The following is a 20,163-nucleotide window of genomic DNA, read 5'->3' on the forward strand; positions in this document are numbered from 1 at the left end:
ACTTGCACAATTAATAGTATGACCCTGGGTAGTGTTGCAGAAGAGAGAGATCTAGGGCCTCAGGTCCACAATTCTATGAAATTTGCATCACAGGTAGACCAGATGGTTAAGAATGTATCTGGCACACTTGTCTTAGTTGATCAGACCTTTGAGTATTGAAGTTGGGACGTCACGTTGAGCTTGTATTGGACAGTGGTAAGGCCTCTTCTAGAGTCCTATATAGCAGGGCGACTAGAACTGGATATGAAGGATATCAAAATTGGAGAGGATTCAGAAAAGAGTTACCAAGATTTTTCTGGGAATGGAGCATTTGAGTTCTAAGAATAGGATGGGACTTAATTCACTGGAGCGTAGGAGATTGAGATAGAGATTTATAGAATAAGGAGGGGCATAGATAAGGTAAATAGCAAGGGTCTTTTCCCCAGGATAGAGGAGTTCAAAACTAGTGGGCATACTTTTAAGGTGAGAGGAGAAAGTTTTAAAAAGTACATGAGGGGCAAATTCTTTTTTTTTTACAAAAAGTGATTCTTGTGTGGAATGAACTTCCAGAGGAAGTGCTAGTTGCAGGTACAGTTGCAATGTTTAAAAGGCATTTGGATAAGTACATGAATAGGAAAGGCTTGGAGGGTTATGGGCCATATGCAGGCAAATGAGACTAGTTAAGTGTGGGACACGGACTACTTAGACTAAAGGCTCTGTTTCCATGCTGTATGACTTGATGACTACTTTTTCTTTATATAAAAGAGATTCCTTACAGTGTGGAAACAGCCCCTTTGGCCCAATCAGTCCAAACCAACCCTCCGAACAGTAACCCAGCCAGACCCACGTCCCTCTGCACCTAACACTATGGGCAATTTAGCATGGCCAATTCACCTGACCTGCACATCTTTGGACTGTGGGCGCAACCAGAGCACCCAGAGGAAACGCACGCAGACACGGAGTGTGCAAACTCCACACAGACAGTCACCCAAGGCTGGAATTGAACATGGGACCCTGGTGCTGTGAGGCAGCAGTGCTAACCACTGAGCATTACAAAATACTTTGAATGGAATCACCCCTCTCCTGAAAAACAGACCCTAAATCTAAAATACTGAGATTTTTCTCAGCTAATTGTAATTCTGGTCAGAACAAATGGCAAGTTTCAATGACAACAAAATTAGCTGTTAGAGACTGGGTAGGGTTCCACATGTTGCCTCACTCACTTCCCCCCACCAACTACTGGTCATCTTGGTATTTTAGTATTCTATCTGAAAGCTCAAGGTGGCCTGTATTTCTCAGGCAAGAGAGATCGCCAGCTAACTTCAAGATGTACAAAAATGCAATGACCAAGAGTTAACATAAGTTTAAAAAAAATCCAAAAGCTTTTTAAAGCATTTTCCTGCAGGGAAACCACTGCTAAAAAAGACCATTTAAATAAAAGGAAAAGAAAGGGATGTGGAAATGAATAACTTATTCCAGAAATAAAGTCACTTCCTTTCCAGACTGGTGAACTGCAAACTCATGCCTAACAAGCTCTATTATGAGATTTAGTTGCCAGACTTCAATGATCAGAATTTTTTTTAAGAAGCTGAGTGTTTCAAACTTAGGATAAGAGGGTGTACAAATGGCAATTGACCATGTCCAATGCATAACAATGAAAATGGCATTTGTATAATGTCTTTAGCATAGAAAACATCCCAAGGGATGACAGATGGGCTTAATCAGTTAAAAATAGATGTACAAACAAAATGTCACAAATCTACGTTCATAAGTTGGGTCGAAATAAAAAAAAGAGTTGGAGGGAAGGAGAGGGATCAGAGGGAGAAGTTCCAGAATTGTCAACATGTGTCCTCCATAGCTGAATATACACCTGCCAATGGGGAGGTAAAGACAGAAGGGACGCATAAAAGATTAGTCAGATAAACAGGCAGAATTTTGGATGAGCAAAAATGGGAGTTAAGTCAGGGGAGCATGGTGGGTAAAATGGAAAAGTAGAGGGATGCACTAAGATACAATTCTTGACCTTAGATTTGAAGTGCAGGTGAAAGGGGCAGTAAAAAAAGTGATTAAGAACACAGTTGGACATTGGCAAAAAAAAATGCAAAGCCTTCACATGATATAACAAGATCTGACAACAGGTGACTAAGTGTATCAAGAATGCTCCAATCTAGACCTCTTCTCAAGATAAAACAACTTTGTTTGTGGACCTTCTTTAAACATCCCCAGCTAATATCACTTTTTACTCCTATCCCAAGATTTGGATTGAGACTGGTCTTAAGATACAATTTCCATTTCTATTAAACGTAGATTCAGTACCAATGATAATCTATTTTCTTTCTCCTGCTTAATAGAGCAGGATCACCAATTCTGAAGGTTCATTGGATCTGAAACATTAACTCTGCTTTCTCTCCACAGATGCTGCCACAGAGTTGAGATTTTCCAGCAATTGTTGATTTTGCTCCTGTTAGAAATTTATAGGCTTCTACAAGATCTCCTCCCCCATTTTTTTGAACTTCAGTGAATACAATCCTTACCGAGTCAGTCAATCTCTCTTCATACAAAAGTCCAGGCATCCCAGGTATCAATCTGGCAAAGTTTTGCTCTATTCCTTCTACAGCAACATCTTCCAATGGGTGGAATGGTGGCACAATAGTTAGCACTGCTGCCTTACAGTGCCAGTGACCTGGATTTGACTCCAACTTCACGACTGTGTGGAGCTTACATACCTCCCTGTGTCTGAGAGAGTTTCCTCCAGGCACTCCAGTTTCTTCCTACTGTCCCAAGATGTGCAGGTTAAGTGGTTAGACTGTGTTAAATTTCTGGCTCTGGTTGGGATGTTCTTTGGAAGGTCAGATGGGCCAAATGGCGTTCTTCAGATGCCTACATGTAAGTATTCTATGATTTAGATATAGAGGTCAAAACTGCACATATAACTATGGCAAGACATCCTCTTTCCCGTACGCGAAGCCTCTCGTAATGAAGGCCAACATATACTTTGCCTTCTTTACAATCTGCTGTACCTGTATACTTACTTTCAACAACTGGTGCACGAGAACAATCAGATCTCGTTGAACAATTTTCTGGACATAGTGGTAACAGACTTGAGCCTGATGTCAGATGCTGGAGAGATGCAAGTTCAAGCAAAATTCCTCTATCTCCCCTGGAATAGTCATCAGTAACAACCACTGGGATCATAAGAAGGAAGAAGCAATCCTCAGTTGTTCAACTGAGGAAGGGAACAGGTTGATTTGACCAGAAATGTAATCTCTATGTGTAAATAAAAGTTTCCAACCTAATGAATAGGTTAAAGAAGAAACTTTGCACTTTAATACAGATTTGCTGGCAGATTGAGAGAAAATAAAAACTGCCTAGACAGATGCATATGATGCATATTACTCCTTGGAACAAAGAATGTTGAGATCCAGATTACTGGGGGAAAGAAACCATATCTGGTTAAACAGGACAGCGATCCTTGTTGAAAAAAGTTTGTCAGAATATAGGCCCTTTAGATATTAAAACAGAACAATGTCCCATTTTAGCAGAAATTAAGCCTTAGTGATTAAAATCTGATTGAAGATTTGTAGCTCGGGTATCCGTTGTTGTGGTTCTGCTCGCCGAGCTGGAAGTTTTTGCTGCAAACGTTTCGTTCCCTTGCTAGGGAACATCATCCGTGCTGTTGGAGCCTCGTGTGAAGCGATGCTTTGATGTTTCTTCCGGTATTTATATTGGTTTGTTCTTGCCGCTTCCGGGTGTCAGTTTCAGCTGCAGTGATTTGTATGTGGGGTCCAGGACTGGCGTCTCAGAACTGACAGCCAGACTACTGCGACCCCTAGGACTCATAACAGCACACAAGCCAACTTCCACACTCAGACAACAACTCACTAGAACAAAGGACCCAATACCCAGCATGAGCCAAACTAACGTAGTTTACAAAATACCATGCAAGGACTGCACAAAACACTATATAGGACAAACAGGAAGACAGCTAACAATCCGCATCCATGAACATCAGCTAGCCACAAAACGACACGACCAGCTATCTCTAGTAGCCATACACTCAGACAACCAGCAACATGAATTTGACTGGGAAAACACCACTATCATAGGACAAGCCAGACAGAGAACAGCCAGGGAATTCCTAGAAGCATGGCATTCATCCCCAAACTCCATCAACAGACACATTGACCTGGACACCATATACAAACCACTACAGCTGAAACTGACACCCGGAAACGGCAAGAACATCCATCAACAGACACATCGACCTGGACCCCACATACAAATCACTGCAGCTGAAACTGACACCCGGAAGCGGCAAGAACAAACCAATATAAATACCGGAAGAAACATCAAAGCAGCGCTTCACACGAGGCTCCAACAGCACTGATGATGTTCCCTAGCCAGGGAACGAAACGTTTGCAGCAAAAACTTCCAGCTCGGCGAGCAGAACCACAACAAGCCTTAGTGATGTAAATCCAAATTATAAAAGGTCTTCCTATTTAAAAGGATTTACAGACCTCACTCTCTCAAGAACAGAATCAAAGGCAACAGTCTTCCACCCAGAGATCTACCAGTCTTCCAAGTCTGAACAGGATACATTCTGGGAGAATAGCGAAACATCTAAAATGCCTAATTTGTGAAATCAGAGACTTAGGGGTTGGGATATGGTGTAATATTAAACACAACTACATTCATAAGTCTATTATGTTAATAATGGGGAAAACTTGGAGGGAGATGTTGCGCAAGACTGGAGGGATCTGTAAGGGTTAATCATAGGTAAAATCAATGACTACAGAAACCAGATTCTGGATTAGAGGTGCTGGAAAAGTTCAGGCAGCATCCGAGGAGCAGTAAAATCGATGTTTCGGGCAAAAGCCCTTCATCAGGAATACAGGCAGAGTGCCTGAAGAGTGGAGAGATAAATGAGAGGAGGGTGGTGGTGGGGAGAAAGTAGCATAGAGTAGGGCTTTTGCCCGAAACATCAATTTTACTGCTCCTCGGATGCTGCCTGAACTGCTGTGCTTTTCCAGTACCACTAATCCAGAAGGGATAATCGTAGGCATGCATCAAGCAACACCAAATTCACATAGATTTTTTAGATTTCAAAAGTGTAAAATCTGTCATTGAAGTCCCCCTCAGTCTCTATCAAAGTCTATAATTCCGATGTAACTTGTGCCTGGCTGCTTTTATGCAATAAACTACATTTTGTTTATGATTCATTAGACTACAAGGTGGGTTTCTTCTATCATATTAAACCCGTGAAGTATTACCAGAAAAGGAAATGTGGCAACAAAGCACCATCTCTCTACAGTACAAAATACTGCAATAATAGTAATACCTCACAAGCTTACCTGTACAATGCTTACAATCACGTGACCCAGTTTATGCAAACTTGTCTGAGAGTCAGACTGAAACAAGTGATCAGCCCACGCCATGCCAACCTCCAGTCTTTGATCAGACAACTCCTGTTCCTGCTAGCTGTCTTATTCTCTCATATTCCACTCTCTGTATGTAGCCCGCATGATCAATCTTCGGCACTGCACAGTCTTCAGCAATTCATCAGATGACCACTGTTAAACAGGACATGTATGTCACATCTCCTAGTCGGTTTACCTTTCACCCATTAAGGCATTTGCTTGTTTTCTCTGAAAGGGGGCTTATCTCCAAGCTTTAATATACTTTGGCCCCAGACTAGTCTGCTCATATAGACTACCTCTATGCAGTTTTGGTGCTGTCCAAGTGACCTTATGATATCTATGCAGCATAATCCTGTGGTCAACTGCACTTTGTCTTGCTGACAGTCACTGTTCAGTCCACCTCCTGCTGAGTTACAACAGTTAATTTAAACTCTCAGATCCCTTCAGAAAATAGAAAGTCACCATTGGAACAATTTACTTTTCAATTGGGCAGGCTTCATATGTTTTCTTCTCATTTTGGCTGACCCAAATTTAGAATTACTACCTACATCACAAATACAGAATAGTTCCAATCCAGCCAATTACCACATCAGTCTGTTGTCAAAGAGATGGAAGGTATCACCAGCAACACCATCAAACAACTCTTACTTAGCAAGAGTCTGCTCATTGATACTTGGTTTGGATTCTGCAAGGATTGCTCAGCTCAAACCTTATTAAAATATTTAGTTCAAACAAAAAGAGCTAAAACTCCAGTGGTAAGGAGGGAGTGACTGTCCTCAACATCAGTGGAGTATTTAACTGAACATGCCATCAAAAAGCCCTTTCAAAACTGAAATCAAGGATAAGCAGTGAAACATTTTCCACTGGTTGTAACTAACCAAGCATAAAATGATCCAATTGTGGTGTTGGAAGTTAATCAGTTCATCTACTGCATATCACTATAGGAGTTCCTCAACATTGTGCCATAGGTCTAAACTCCTACTTCAACTGCTTTACTAATGATCTTCCCTCTAAAATAAGGTCAGTTATGGGAAATTTCATGACCATTTGTACCTCTGCAGATACTGAAGCTGTCAGTGTCTTTATGCGGCAAGATTTATCCATTGTTCAGTTTCACAAAATCACAGAACCCCTATGGTGTGAAAGCAGGCCAAGCGGCCCGAGGGGTCCACAACAACCCTCCAAACTGCATCCCACCCAGTCCGGACCCCTACCCTATCCCTGTAACCCTGCATTTCCTATGGCTACTCCATTTATGCTACACATCGCTGGCCACTATAACCAATTTAGCATGGCCAATCTACCTATCCTGCACATCATTGGACTGTGGGAGGAAACTGGAGCACCTAGCAGAAACTCCACACAGACAACTGCTCGAGAGTGGAATCAAACCTGTGTCCCTGGCGCTGTGAGGCAATGATAACACTCAGCCACCGTTTAATAAGTGGTAGGCAATAATCATTTCCTACTAGGTAGAAGCCAAACATCCATCTTGATGTTCAATGGCATTGCCACTGAATCTCCCATGATCAATATACAGGACATTAACATTTACCACTAAATTAATTGGACTAATTACTTATTTCCTGTGTCTGCAAGCGCAGATTGAAAGTTCTGCACTAAGTCTCCTCTTGATCCCCCATAACCCGAGTAAAACACACAAGAAATGAGTCAGAAATCTAATAGAATACTATCCACTTGCCTGGCTGAATGCAACTCTGACAACACTCAAGACGATCAATACTACTCAGTGATCAGCATTGCATCTTCCACTTTTAATATTCACTTCTTTTACATTGCCAGCAGTGTCTACCATCAAAAAAATGCAATTTGCTGAGAATCCTTCCTTCAGCACCTTCCAAGCTCACAACCTCAACCACCTGGAAGGACAAAGACAGCACAATTTATGAAGTTCTCCTTCAAATCTCACACCATCTTGGCTCAGAGTTACATTTCCAAACCACCATTATTGCTGAGTCAGAAAGTGGCTCACCTCCAGATTCTTAAGGTAACTATGGGTGGACAACACTTTACCAGTAACATTCTCATCCTAATGACAAATGAAATTGGTTTAAAATAACATTTCAGAATATTTACCAACAGTATGGTATAGTTGCCTGTTGGTGCGACTTTCAACATCTTTACTTAAGGTTTTATTTCAGTCTCAAACTATCTCAACTGGCTGAGCTGCAACCAGCTTTTCCTCCTTCAACATTTCAGGTAATAGAGTCTGTCCATCAACTGGATGTAAAAGGTAAAAGTTTGTGCCTTTCTTCCTGCTTTTACCCCCTACATACGACTTACAAAGAAGTGAAATTGAACTCTTCCAGACTCTACTTCAAAATGAATAGAGGGATGATGTCAGCATTCATGAGAAGAAACATTTGGAAAGAAAAACGCAAGTATTCATGATTTCTTTGTTTATAAGAATGCAATAGTACTATAAGTGTGGTTCAAAACCTCTCAAATCATTTAAACAAGTAATTATTGTTTATAGAATGTCTGCTTAATAAAGAATGCATAAATATACATACACTAGATTTTGTATTTCTGTGTTCTTGAACTCATGATCTTCCAACAATGTTTCAAGCAGCTTATGATGATGTGGAAGGTAATAGCTAAGGCTCAAAGTAGCTGAGGGTGGGAGGTCCAAAGCAATTCGAATTAAATTTGCCATATTTCCCCTTCTTCACAATGATGTTAGATTTTGTTTACTATCCCTAGCCCTCCATCCATCCACACTTAGATACCAAGAGTTCAACAACTTAAAAGTGTACGCCTTGTTTCCCTATTATTCCTAAACACACAACTTTCAACATTTGCACATGTCACAGCCATTCTCCATGTGATCCCAGATCCCGGTTTGGTATTCCTACAATCCCGTGCCTTAAGGATGTTACCAAATTCCACAACTCCAGCTCCCACCGAAAAGCAGACTCGAGTATAGTGACTGGTATAGGACTATAATCCAAAGATGACAGTCCGAAACGCACCAAAGCAGTTTAAGAATTAGAATTCTGTTTTTTTTTGTTTCTGTTGAAATTCTCTAGAAAACCTCGACTGGTTCACTAAGCTCCACGAGGAACGGAAACATTCTCAGGCAGCTTTGAGGGTGATTCCAAACCCACACCAAATAACACAACCGAGCAAGTTATTCAGTTATATCAAACTTCTTGGGAAGCTAGGGTTGGGTAATAAACGCGTTGCTAGCGACCTCCAAATACAGAGGGAGATTAAACAATCGGGGAAAGAGTTATACTGCACTGAATCATTCACTGTGTTTCCGTGTCCACAGACCTGCTGAGTTTTTCTCGCGTACTTTATTTTTTGTATTTCAAATCTCTGGCATTCTGCTTTTCTTCGATTGTTCTTACAAAACCCTGCGTTTTGGCAACACCGCAGGAGACACGTTAAAGAGACATTTTTTCCCCAGCAGGAACAAAATGTACAGTTGAATTACTTATGCACAAAGCCCAAACACTTTTGTTCTTATTATTTGGCAAGATGAAAGTTATGTTATTGATATTCAGATGTCAGAATGCAGCTTTAACTAATAAAACTAGCTATAAAACAGATTAAAACTTGGATTTATTTAATCAGACCAAGACATCATGTTAAAAGAACATACACATTAAGTATGATGAATTAAAACATACAGTGGCGCGCGCGCGCTCCCGATATTGGCAGAAGTAATAAATCAATCTCTATACTTCAACACATTGTTCAAAGTTGTGACAGCACTTTAGCTCGTACGAAGACAATAAAACTTATACATAACTTTGCTATCTTCGGTTTTCCCGTGAAACACAAGTGCTGAGAGTTTGCAGTGAAGACTCCCAAAGTGGATAAGCCGAGGAGCTGCCCCAGTTGGGCAGTCTCCCACTGCCGGACTTACCGGTGGCGGTGGCTCCGCTCCGCTCTCTCATACTGCCGTTCACCGTGTCCCCGGAGCGAGCCGCCTCCCTCTGGAGCTGCGGCTCCGTCACTGGGCTCACTCCGGAATCCAAGCCCTGGCAAACTGCCGCTTTTCCGGCTCTGGTCAACTGCATTCCCCCCTTGCTCCTATGTTGACACCTCCCACTCTCCAGCTTGCAGCACCACTTTCTTTCCCTACTCCCGTTATTCCGGTCTCTCTCTCTCTCCCCCTCCCTAACCCTGTCACTCTGTCAGGGAGCTGCTCCTCTTGTTCTGGTCAGAGAAGTCGCTAGGCTCGAGCACGCGCCGGGATGCTCGTGCGCGAGAAGTTCATCCCAAGGCGCGCACCTTCCAAGTGGTACTGAAGCAGATCGTCCCTTCCAGGCTTTTGCAAGAAGCAACACTTCTGCTATTTTTTGACAAATGTTTTAACTGTTTAATTATAATAAAGTACTGAATAATATTACTATTATTATTTACTGTCCTCCCCATCTCCCTAGAAATCTTCTTTTCATAGGCATTGAGATGAACCATATTTGTCTTCACATGGGACTGAGAGATAAGTTTCTAACCACATATCCATATTGACATTCAGACTTCCAATTCCACCCTCATCAATTCATCCGGTCTCATTCCTATCTCCACTGATCTGCTCACCTTTGTTACTTTTGGTCTTGACAATTTCAACATCTCTCTGACTGGCCTTAAATCTCCGGCCCTCCATGGTCTTAGGTTTATCCAGTTCCTCTATCAGTTTTCACCAAAAGCGACTCAACCATCTGCCCTGTGAGCACTGACCTACCTTGGCTCTCAGTTAAGGAAATCTTGATCTTAATCAGGATGACCTAGGTAGTGACCCATATTTTGACAGTCTGAAGAAGTCTTTTGTCCCTTAGCACTAGCCCATGGGAGATTCTGCTTGCGAGTTTCCTCTTGCTTTGGTATCTTTGTTACTTGATGTGAACATATGCACTGCAGCTGTCCCCACCCATAAAGCTATGGGCAGGAAAACAATCCCATGGTTTCACACTCTGCCTTCTTTGGAGTAGATAGGATAGCCAGGATATGCCGTCTGACAAGGGCAATACATGAGAATATTGTTCCCACATTGCTCAGCAGGCATGTACATAGATTGTTGTTGTAATTGCTGCAAATCACCCTTGTTGCCCTAAAGGGTCACAATATTTGCATCATACATGTCCAGGGTTACTGCCCTCTTCCTTTATCAGAGAGAGTATTCCAAGCAGATATCGCATATATACCCTCCAGAGCTTTGCAGATGGCAACTGAGTCATTAGATTTGCTAAGCTGAGTCCAATCTCCATTTGAGCCATGATAGGCAGTTTTTTTCAATGGAATCCAGAGCTTTTTTTGATGACCATGCTCTCCATAAAATACACTTTGTGGTAATAATTCACTAACCCTCTAAACATTTATTGCAGTCAACGTTGACTTCCTTTGCCTTTGTTACCAACTGAGCTGCTTTTGTTTTGTTGATGGGCCTGCAAAGCGTTATATACAAACATGATATTATTGTGAAGAGAAGATGGTGACCCTGGTAGGCCCCGACCTTTATGCTCTGATGTGCTTTATAGCCCACACCTGTTGGAATTTAACAAAATAAAAAAAGGCAAAAATTGACACTACAAGCCAATGTTTCATGATAATTTCTGTAGTCATGCAACAATTAATCATGGGAGTACTTGAAAAGATTAGAACACGTAGAAATATTAGTAGGTCCCTCAAGCATGTTCTGCCATTAAATGTGACCACGGTTAATCTGTGGCCTCATGCCATATATCTGCCTTGACCCATATTCCTTGAAACCTTCACTGAACAAAAACCTATCATTCTCAGATTTAAAATTAACAACTGATCCAGCATCCACAGCCTTTTGTTGAAGATAGTTCCAAACATCTATTACCATTGCGAGTAGAAGTGCTTCCTAACACCTCTCATGAACTGTCTGGCCTTAATTCTCTGATTGTGCCCTCTAATTCTAGAATTCCCAACCAATGGAAATAGTTTATCTTTCTCCATCCTGATTTTTCCTTTTAACATCTTGAAGACTTTGATCAAATTCAGATTTTAGAGAAAACAGGCTGAAAATGTATAATATATTCTTTTGCACTTAAAAGCATAGCAAGAAGTAGGAAAATAGGAGCAGGAGTAGGCCATTTTCCCCTCCAAGTCTGCTCTACAAGTCACTATGACCATGCTGATCATTCAACTGAATAGCCTGTTCCTGCTTTTTGTCAAATGTGGTGCTGTAAAAGCACAGCAAGTCAGGCAGCATCTGGGGAGCAGGAAAATCAACATGTCAGGCAAAAGCCCTTCAGCAGGAATCACTGTTTTTCCCCCGTATTCAAGGACCATTTATCCAATTCTTCTTGAAATCATACAATGTTTGTTTTGAATTGAAATATTCAAAATATGTCATCCAAGTGCTGGAATTACCAGCACTTTTCAAATTCTGTTGTAGACCCTTGCTCTCTCTCACTTTAAGCCCATAATTAAATATTTGTATTTGCAACATTATATCACAGCAAGCTAGGCTTTTATATACATCGTCCACATATTGTGGAATGTGTATTATTATGCTAAAAAACAATACATTGACTACTTTTTGAAACTGAGGTTAGATACCTCTACACAAAATCTTATAATCACATCTTTTGAAGCCTGAGGAAAATTGCTGCACCAATTCATTTTAACTTGAAATTAAGTTAAAAATATTGAAACCTCTTCATTTATCTGCTGAGTGAATAATTGAGTAGAACCAAGATGTGCAATGATTCTTCCTTAAATTCATCCTCTCTATACATCATAAATGCAAGTCTTGGAGCAATGTGTACATGTCTCTAGGTCAGGACCTTCACGTTTGAGCCCCATAATGTATTCATAATATGGCCAAAATCTTTCCAATACACTTACATTAAGCAGTGTGATTTCCAGACTCTCCAGGCTCGCCATTGTTGATGCAGGGTGCCATAAATGACCAACCTTCAGGCGAGCAAACGTGTTATGGAACAAGATTTAAATACATGCTTTCTCTGTCTCAGTGGGTGTGATAGAACATAAGAGAAAGCCAGGTCTTAAAAATATACAGAATTATATTAAATCAAAGGTCCCTGATTTGCTAAGACTAATTTGTGCAGTCCTTATTCCATGTCTTCCCTTGTGATAAATTCCCAGTCACGCCTAGATCAGGGATATAGGAGGATCTGCTGGCAGGTAGTTCTGCTGGAACTCAAACTGAGCACCAGAAAACAGGTTATTGGTGAGAAATTGCTAATGGGGCAGGAATTGTGTGGTTTGTTCTTTTTATGAATTGGAACATATCAAGGCAACTTTTGACCTTGTCAGGTAGTCTTATGTCAGTGTTTTAATTGTGCTTTGATAGCTTTCCTGGGGGAAACTGCCAGATCTGTTGTGTAGCAATTGTGAGTGAATGTGTCAACATCACATTTGCCCAGTTTTTAAAACTGATTTCTTATGAAAGGTTATTGACCTGAAATGTTGACATTGTTTTTCTTTCCACACAAAACACCTTACCTGCTGAACATATCCGGTTTTTTTCTGTTTTTATTTCAGGGTTCCTACATGTGTAATGTTTAACTTCTAAACAGTACAGAATCCTATTGGAGCATATGCCAATGATTCTGACTTGTATGTTATGCATTTTAATGTTGGCTTTCTTTCATCTGTGAACTGTTAACAATGCTGGACATTCTTATCACCATCTGATAATAACAGTCATATATCTTTCAAAAGCCATGATGTGCAGTTGAAGCTGCCTTTTCCAATTTATTAGTGATCAAAGCTTGAATATTGTTCCAATTGTGTTGATAGCTTCTGCAGGCATGAGTAGTAGGTACAGGTAAGAATTTGTAATAGCACCTTCTCCTTGATACCTAGGATAGTGGACATAGGAGAGACTTTTTTTTAAAATCTGCAAAAACAAAACACATATTATCACTTATGTAATGTTTTATTACCTAAATAGAGCATTCCAGAATATGTACTGACTTAGTCCTTTGTACTTGACAAGGTTTTCCTCTGTAGACTTACATGGGGAAATCTTCACAGGAGATACATGATACACACAATATGTAAAGATGATAGATACATTATGCTTGAAAATCGATGGATTTATTTTAAATGAGGCTTAGCAGCACGGAGATTAAGCTTTGTTGATGATTGTTCCTGACTTCAACTGTTTGTGGGAAAAAGGAGTTAGCAAAAGCAACAAATTGAAATGTGTACAGTTGTAGTTGTTGGTTATGATCTCTTCGAGCTTGGTCATTTCTGGGTTTGATGTACTGCTGAGAACTATTTAATAGTCCATTCAAAATTAATAGAGGCCTGTTAACCTGAGGGCCTTCCTTCAGTTCTGGAACGTTTGCTAGCCTTGAGACGGAAGTGCTTCACTTTTGAAGTGAAGTCACTGATGGTATGTAAGCAAATGCATCCAAAATATTCATATCACAGTATTAGTAAGATTTTTGAACTAAAATACTTTGGATAGATTAAGGAAGAAAATAATGTCTACCACAAGATGGTTTATGTCAATCTGATGGACAGATATGCTCCTGGTTTAATATCTCATTCAAAAGACACAACTGGGTTCCCAAATGACTGAACTGAAAAGTCAGTCTCCGCTCTGTGTTGTCAGTCAGGGAGTGGGTCATGATCCCAACATGGGATTGGTGGGGTTGTTGGATCTAGGTTGGATGCTCTTCAGAGGGTCAGTGCAGACTCAATGGGTGTGTTTCTGCACTGTAGGGATTCTATGAATTGAAGAGCTAGGAAGGGTGGGGGTGGAGAATTGACGAAGCAAGGTGCGGGTGGTGGTTTGAATTGAATAACATATAATCAATTGGCATGAGCAAGATGGGCCAATGGCCTCCATCTACACTATAAATGTTTGAATATTTCTATTTTTAGGTATTGTTTCAGCTCCTAAATGGTTAAAAACAGTTGGCAAAACATCTCATTCAAGTCTTCAAGCATGAGTGCACGACGCATAAATTTAATCATGCATGATTTTTTATTGCTGTCCAAAGTCACAAATAAATAGCCCACTTTCAGCTCCTGGCAAAGATACATTGTTCCCGTAATAAAATGTATTGTTCGAACTAATTATTCTTTTATATTACAACTAGTTAGAAAAATAACATTAACCAGAATATTGTTTAATTATCTTTTAATGTACATCATAAATAATTAGAATTCATAAAGAGAACACAAAATGACTCTGACAAAATGTTAATATGCAATGCGTCACTGAGATATATAGAAATGTTCAGCAGGAATACCTTTTCATACGTAGGACTCAAAAGTCATCAGCCAATCTTAGGCAACATCTGATGACTCTTGACATTTTTTTTTGCTGGTTTATAATTGTAGTCTCGCTTAGATGAGAACTTGATTTCTGCTTGAACATTCAGTGCAAGATAAGACAACAACAAATAGAAAATAAAGAATAAAAAAAGGGAAGAAGATTGCAGTGGGATCTTAGATAGATATTCTTTAGTGATTTCCAAAAATAATTAATTCTATTCATGCATTTCTGAGATTTGCAATGAGTCCAAATACTCAGAGCAAATAAAAGTTATCATAGCTTACTAATACAGAAAATAGTCAGTTTTTGTAGCTAATGATTAGAGTGTAGCTTATCACAATATATACCACAGTGTCCTGAAGAATACATATATAATAAATAAAATAGTCTATATAATCATAATGCCATACTACTTCAGGATATACTATATTGGTTGTGGTCTCAGGTGTTCTGATTATATGTTGTATTACAAGAGGCTAGAGTCAATTGTTATACAAGCTAAAATATTGTGCACAGGAGGTCATCTGCACTGGAAAATCCACAAACCTTGTCCTAATGATCCAGAGCGCCTGCACCACTTAAATCTATACACTAGAGTCTGACAGAAGGCTACTGCATCCATCCCCCGAGACATTGAGCTATCAAAAAAACCGATTGTTAGATTGTGACATTTTCCATTCTTCTGCTGTTGTTCCAAAATAGGTAATTTCACAGCTGACAAAGGTACAATACAATTAAGGAAATTCATTAATGTAGTGCTAGTTTGTGCTACAACAGTCTATAATATAAATAATTCAATTAAAAATTATTGCAATACTTAATAACTAGATATTTACTCAAAACATTAAATATATCTACTTAACAGTGCATTTGAAAAGCATTTTTGAATGTGACAGGATAAGCTGATACGGCTGTAAAAACATGAGGGATACTGGGCTTTATAAATAAAGCACAGCGCTCAAAAACAAGGAAAATATGGTAGACCTTTAGAACTGAACAGGCCCAAGTTGGCATAATGTGTCCCATTCTGGGCACTACAGTTTAGAAAGGCTGTCAAAGCCTTAAAAAAGGTGCAGTAGAGAGTTACCTATCTGGTATTGTGGATAAGGGGCTTCATTGATCGGGGTGGGGAGAGGAGGGTGTGGCAAAGAGTTAACACAATTGTTAAAACAAAAATCCAGGGAGATTTGCTTTTTTTATATACAACAGCTTATGATTTGGAATACACTGCAGTATCTGAAAGGATCTGGAAGCAGGTTTGATGTGAATTTTCAAAAGAGAATTTTATATATACCTGAAAATAAGAAATTTAAAGTCCTAGTCGAGTGAGCATGAGGTTGGGACTGATTGCATGGCTCTCTCAATGGTCTATCATAGCCACAATGAAACTGATGTACTCATTTAGTACTGATAACAATAATAATTTCAATTGCTACCCTATGAAAACACCTAAATATTTTCCTTGCTTTTGAATGCTATGCTTTTATTTTTAAAGTCCAGTATCCCATGTTTTTACAGCCTTATCAGCTTGTCCTTCCACATTCAAAAATGTATTTCAAAAGCACTGTTAAGTTGATATATTTCATAACGGAATCAATTTTAACAAGTTTAAGTACAAGATCAATATTCTTCCTTTGTCTGCAACAGATTGATTTTTGAATGAGGCTATTGTAACAGGAAAAAATATTATTTAAAATAATTTCTGAATGTAGGCACTGCATTATTGATTCTTTAAGTTAATTTCATCCTAAAATCAACTTAACGTTTTGTCATCACTGATCCTCAGACGTTAAATTTGAACTCTCTCATATTGTGTCCTCTGTTTACAACGAGGACATGCTTCTTCTGATCTCTGCCATGCTTGAATTCCCTGTGTCCAGAAACATACACATTTTGTTAACCATGCTGAACCAATTACTTCTTTCTCCTACATTTGTTCCTTCACTCCATTTTGGCTCTACCCTCCTGTTTCTTTGCCTTGATGTTAGTTATCCATATCATTTCTGTTTTTTCTCTTCCTGCCCGAAGGGAAAATCAAACATCGAGAAACAAACAGTGAAGGAAATTTACTCTTTGTCCATGTGTAAGACTTTATTATCAGAATATTGGTGATGAAGACAGATTTTAAAAAAAACCTTCACAGTCAATATTCAAATCTTTATCTTACATAACATATGTAAAGCATTCAATCACATGGCTCCCCACAGCATCATTAAATTTGAAATAAGGAGACAGTTTAGTGATTACTCAAAGTTGGTAAACATCCTCAGGTGCATTATTAAATTTTCAAAAGTTCCACTCTCTAAGATTTATCCAGTATAAAATAATTATATTCTAATTCATAACTCTTTGGCCTCACTTATCATATAAGGTTAATTATTTTTCCTTAATATAAAATCCTTGTTCCCTTTCACAATGTCATGGTTTTAAATACTGCTTTAGGCAATTTCATGTAGGGTTCTAATTTTCTGCCTTTTTCATAAATTCAGTTTTAATCTGCTGAGACTACAATAAGCACTTATGATGAACTCAGCAACCATTTACTACAAAGCATAATTTTGCTTCAAGATAGAAACTGACCTTCTACTTGAAAATGCAGTATAACTCATAGGCTGCAGAAAGGGAGTCTCAGACTCCAAGCCATCTGTTCCACCAAAGAAGGATTATAGGAAGTGACTATGGGGTTTGCTTAAGGCAGAACAGCTGTTCCCAGGACAAAAGCAATGAATAAGCAATTCAGCAAAACCAGAGGAGGAAAATAACTCAAAAAATAAATTTACAGGTTCTGAGTTTTCCAAAACTGCAAATCACGCAAATAAAAGCAAATTTATGATGTGTAAGTGTAAACACTTATCTCAGCATCTCACAGAAATTTATTGGGTTTCTTTTATGAAATTTGGGTGATAATATGAGTTTGATTAAATATTTTGCTACCATAATTTGACACAAAGATTGCAATAAAGTTGTACAAACCTTTAAAAATATAATTATGATTTTTGTTTCAATTATCTAACAAAATCACCATGGAAACAAGTCATCCTCTTAAAAGATAACTTATACAAAAATGTCACCATCTATATTCTTGTGTTTTGATCACATTGAGTCAGATCTTACTGGAAAATGAACAATGTGGTAACGACTCTCAATTATTTATATGCATGTCAGCCAACAAATTCAGGGGACATGGGGATACCATGTCAGTTGTAATTCTCCACAAATCTAGTCAATTTATCCTGCTTGCCACAAATAACATCTCAGCCTTAGCCTTCTCATTCTCTTTAAGAACTTGCTAGAATAAACTCAACACAGAAAGTTAGGTGCGGAAGTTAACAAGGTACATCTTTTTAATTACATGATGCTTGCTAACTTACAATGTCAGTCAACCTCTCTAACTCAGAAAAAAACTATAAAAAACATTCATTTTCCTGAATGTTGTTAATTGTTGCTTAGAGATTGTTATCCAGCCTTTCCTAATTCACATGGTACACCACAATACTGGTTGATCCAGTTAATGTCAACTAACTTTTTGGATTTAGGCAGCTGGGTTTAGAGTCAAATGCCTTACTTGATGCTAACCTTCCCCACTTATCTATGGCTGGCACCAGTGCATGGTTGACTAGGAAACTCTCCAACTCTTACTGCCTGCTATAGGCAAATTAGGAGGATTTGAAGGCTGCTGATCAATCTATTGGGCCACATTATGAATTCTTTTCTTCTCCTTCATTTCTTTAGTAGGTTTGAACTGAAATCCTGCACTTTCTCTTCCTTTTTTCTCTCAATCCCTAACTCTCAGTGGTTAAGGAGATTTGATATTGATGCCATTGTTTACTGAGGCCCCGGAAGACCTGTTGCCTTTGCTACATTGTTATCAACTTACACTTTCAGCATTTAATATGCAAAATTGTTTTGACGTGAAAGGTGTGGAAAAATATCTGATGCCAGCTGTGAAATACAGCACTCTGGCAAAATCCAGAATATAATGCCATTTCAGACAATTAACTTTTCAATTTTCAGCAAATAATCCAGTTCACATTTTGAGTGTAATTTCCCCCAGACTCAATTGTTTCTGACGAGAGATACTAATCCTCCTATTGTTCAGCATGAAATTACATTTTGTGAAAATTCAGATATATCATTTTAATTCTGCAGGCCTCCGGGATTCAATGTTAATACCATTTACCTAAAGGCTTTAGCATGAAAATTCATGACCATGAAATATTATAACATTCATTGTTTGCGGACAGAGATGTTTCATGTTCACCCAAAGGAATATTATGTTTCGAGTTCACATTTTATTTGCTGAAATTTGTGGTCTCAATTGTTTAATGATCCTCAAGTGCTCAACAATATGATTCAATGGTTCAAGATATAAGGACTCTATTGTAGAGAGCATTTTGCTGTGATACTCCATGCATCTAGTTTGAGATGATTGTATTGATGCTTGTATATTTCAACAAAGTTACTCCTAAACATTACAAGATTAAAAAGTCACCTGCTCTTCTGTAGCTTAATGTTGGAAAGTTGAAGACTGCAGCCGATCACAAAGCAAATTGACTGTATCAGGGTCCCTATCACGAGCAATTTATGACTTTGGAAACATAATTTTCAAAAATACTTCTGTATATACAATAGATAATTGTTTCTCCAGAAAAAAAAAGTTTTTACTCACCAGTTGCAGTGGAATTAAATGTGATCTTACTGACATACATATTGGTATTATGTGAAACTAGCAGAGACCCACAAAATATCTGTGGTCAAATTAGTATCTTTATTGCAATAGTGCTTCTTCAAATACAGGACTTCCTGTTTTTTTTTCACTAAAACTTTAACAGAAACAAAAATTTCTCACTTTGGAGAAAGCTACATAAAGGTGTTTATGTGTGAAAACAAGCCTAAGAATACACACAAATTTTTTCAAGAAGTCTTGTGACTTGTTAATAGTCATAGGATATTAATAATCTTCGAGTAAAAAATGAGGTCTGCAGATGCTGGAGATCACAGCTGAAAGTGTTGCTGGTCAAAGCACAGCAGGCCAGGCAGCATCTCAGGAATAGAGAATTCGATGTTTCGAGCATAAGCCCTTCATCAGGAATGAGAGAGAGTAGCCAAGCAGGCTAAGATAAAAGGTAGGGAGGAGGGACTTGGGGGAGGGGCGATGGAGGTGGGATAGGTGGAAGGAGGTCAAGGTGAGGGTGATAGGCCGGAGTGGGGTGGGGACGGAGAGGTCAGGAAGGAGATTGCAGGTTAGGAGGGCGGTGCTGAGTTGAGGGAACCGACTGAGACAAGGTGGGGGGAGGGGAAATGAGGAAACTGGAGAAATCTGAATTCATACCTTGTGGTTGGAGGGTTCCCAGGCGGAAGATGAGGCGCTCCTCCTCCAGCCGTCATGTTGTTATGTTCTGCCGGTGGAGGAGTCCAAGGACCTGCATGTCCTCGGTGGAGTGGGAGGGAGAGTTAAAGTGTTGAGCCACGGGGTGGTTGGGTTGGTTGGTCCGGGCGGCCCAGAGG

The 20,163-nt window shown here is 39.3% G+C and overlaps 1 protein-coding gene across 1 annotated transcript in view; it reads right to left on the bottom strand.

The window, feature by feature from the left end:
• Positions 1–9,490, bottom strand: part of fgd (faciogenital dysplasia) — a 216,925-nt gene extending 207,435 nt beyond the window's left edge. Inside the window, exon 1 of the mRNA XM_060835574.1 lies at positions 9,292–9,490. Within this exon, the coding sequence (XP_060691557.1) occupies positions 9,292–9,445 (154 nt within the window). The 5' untranslated portion in view covers positions 9,446–9,490. The remainder of the gene's footprint in view (positions 1–9,291) is intronic.
• Between the last annotated feature and the right edge of the window lie 10,673 nt (positions 9,491–20,163).

The sequence above is a fragment of the Hemiscyllium ocellatum genome, chromosome 14 (genome assembly GCF_020745735.1).
Source record: "Hemiscyllium ocellatum isolate sHemOce1 chromosome 14, sHemOce1.pat.X.cur, whole genome shotgun sequence".
NCBI lineage: Eukaryota > Metazoa > Chordata > Chondrichthyes > Orectolobiformes > Hemiscylliidae > Hemiscyllium > Hemiscyllium ocellatum.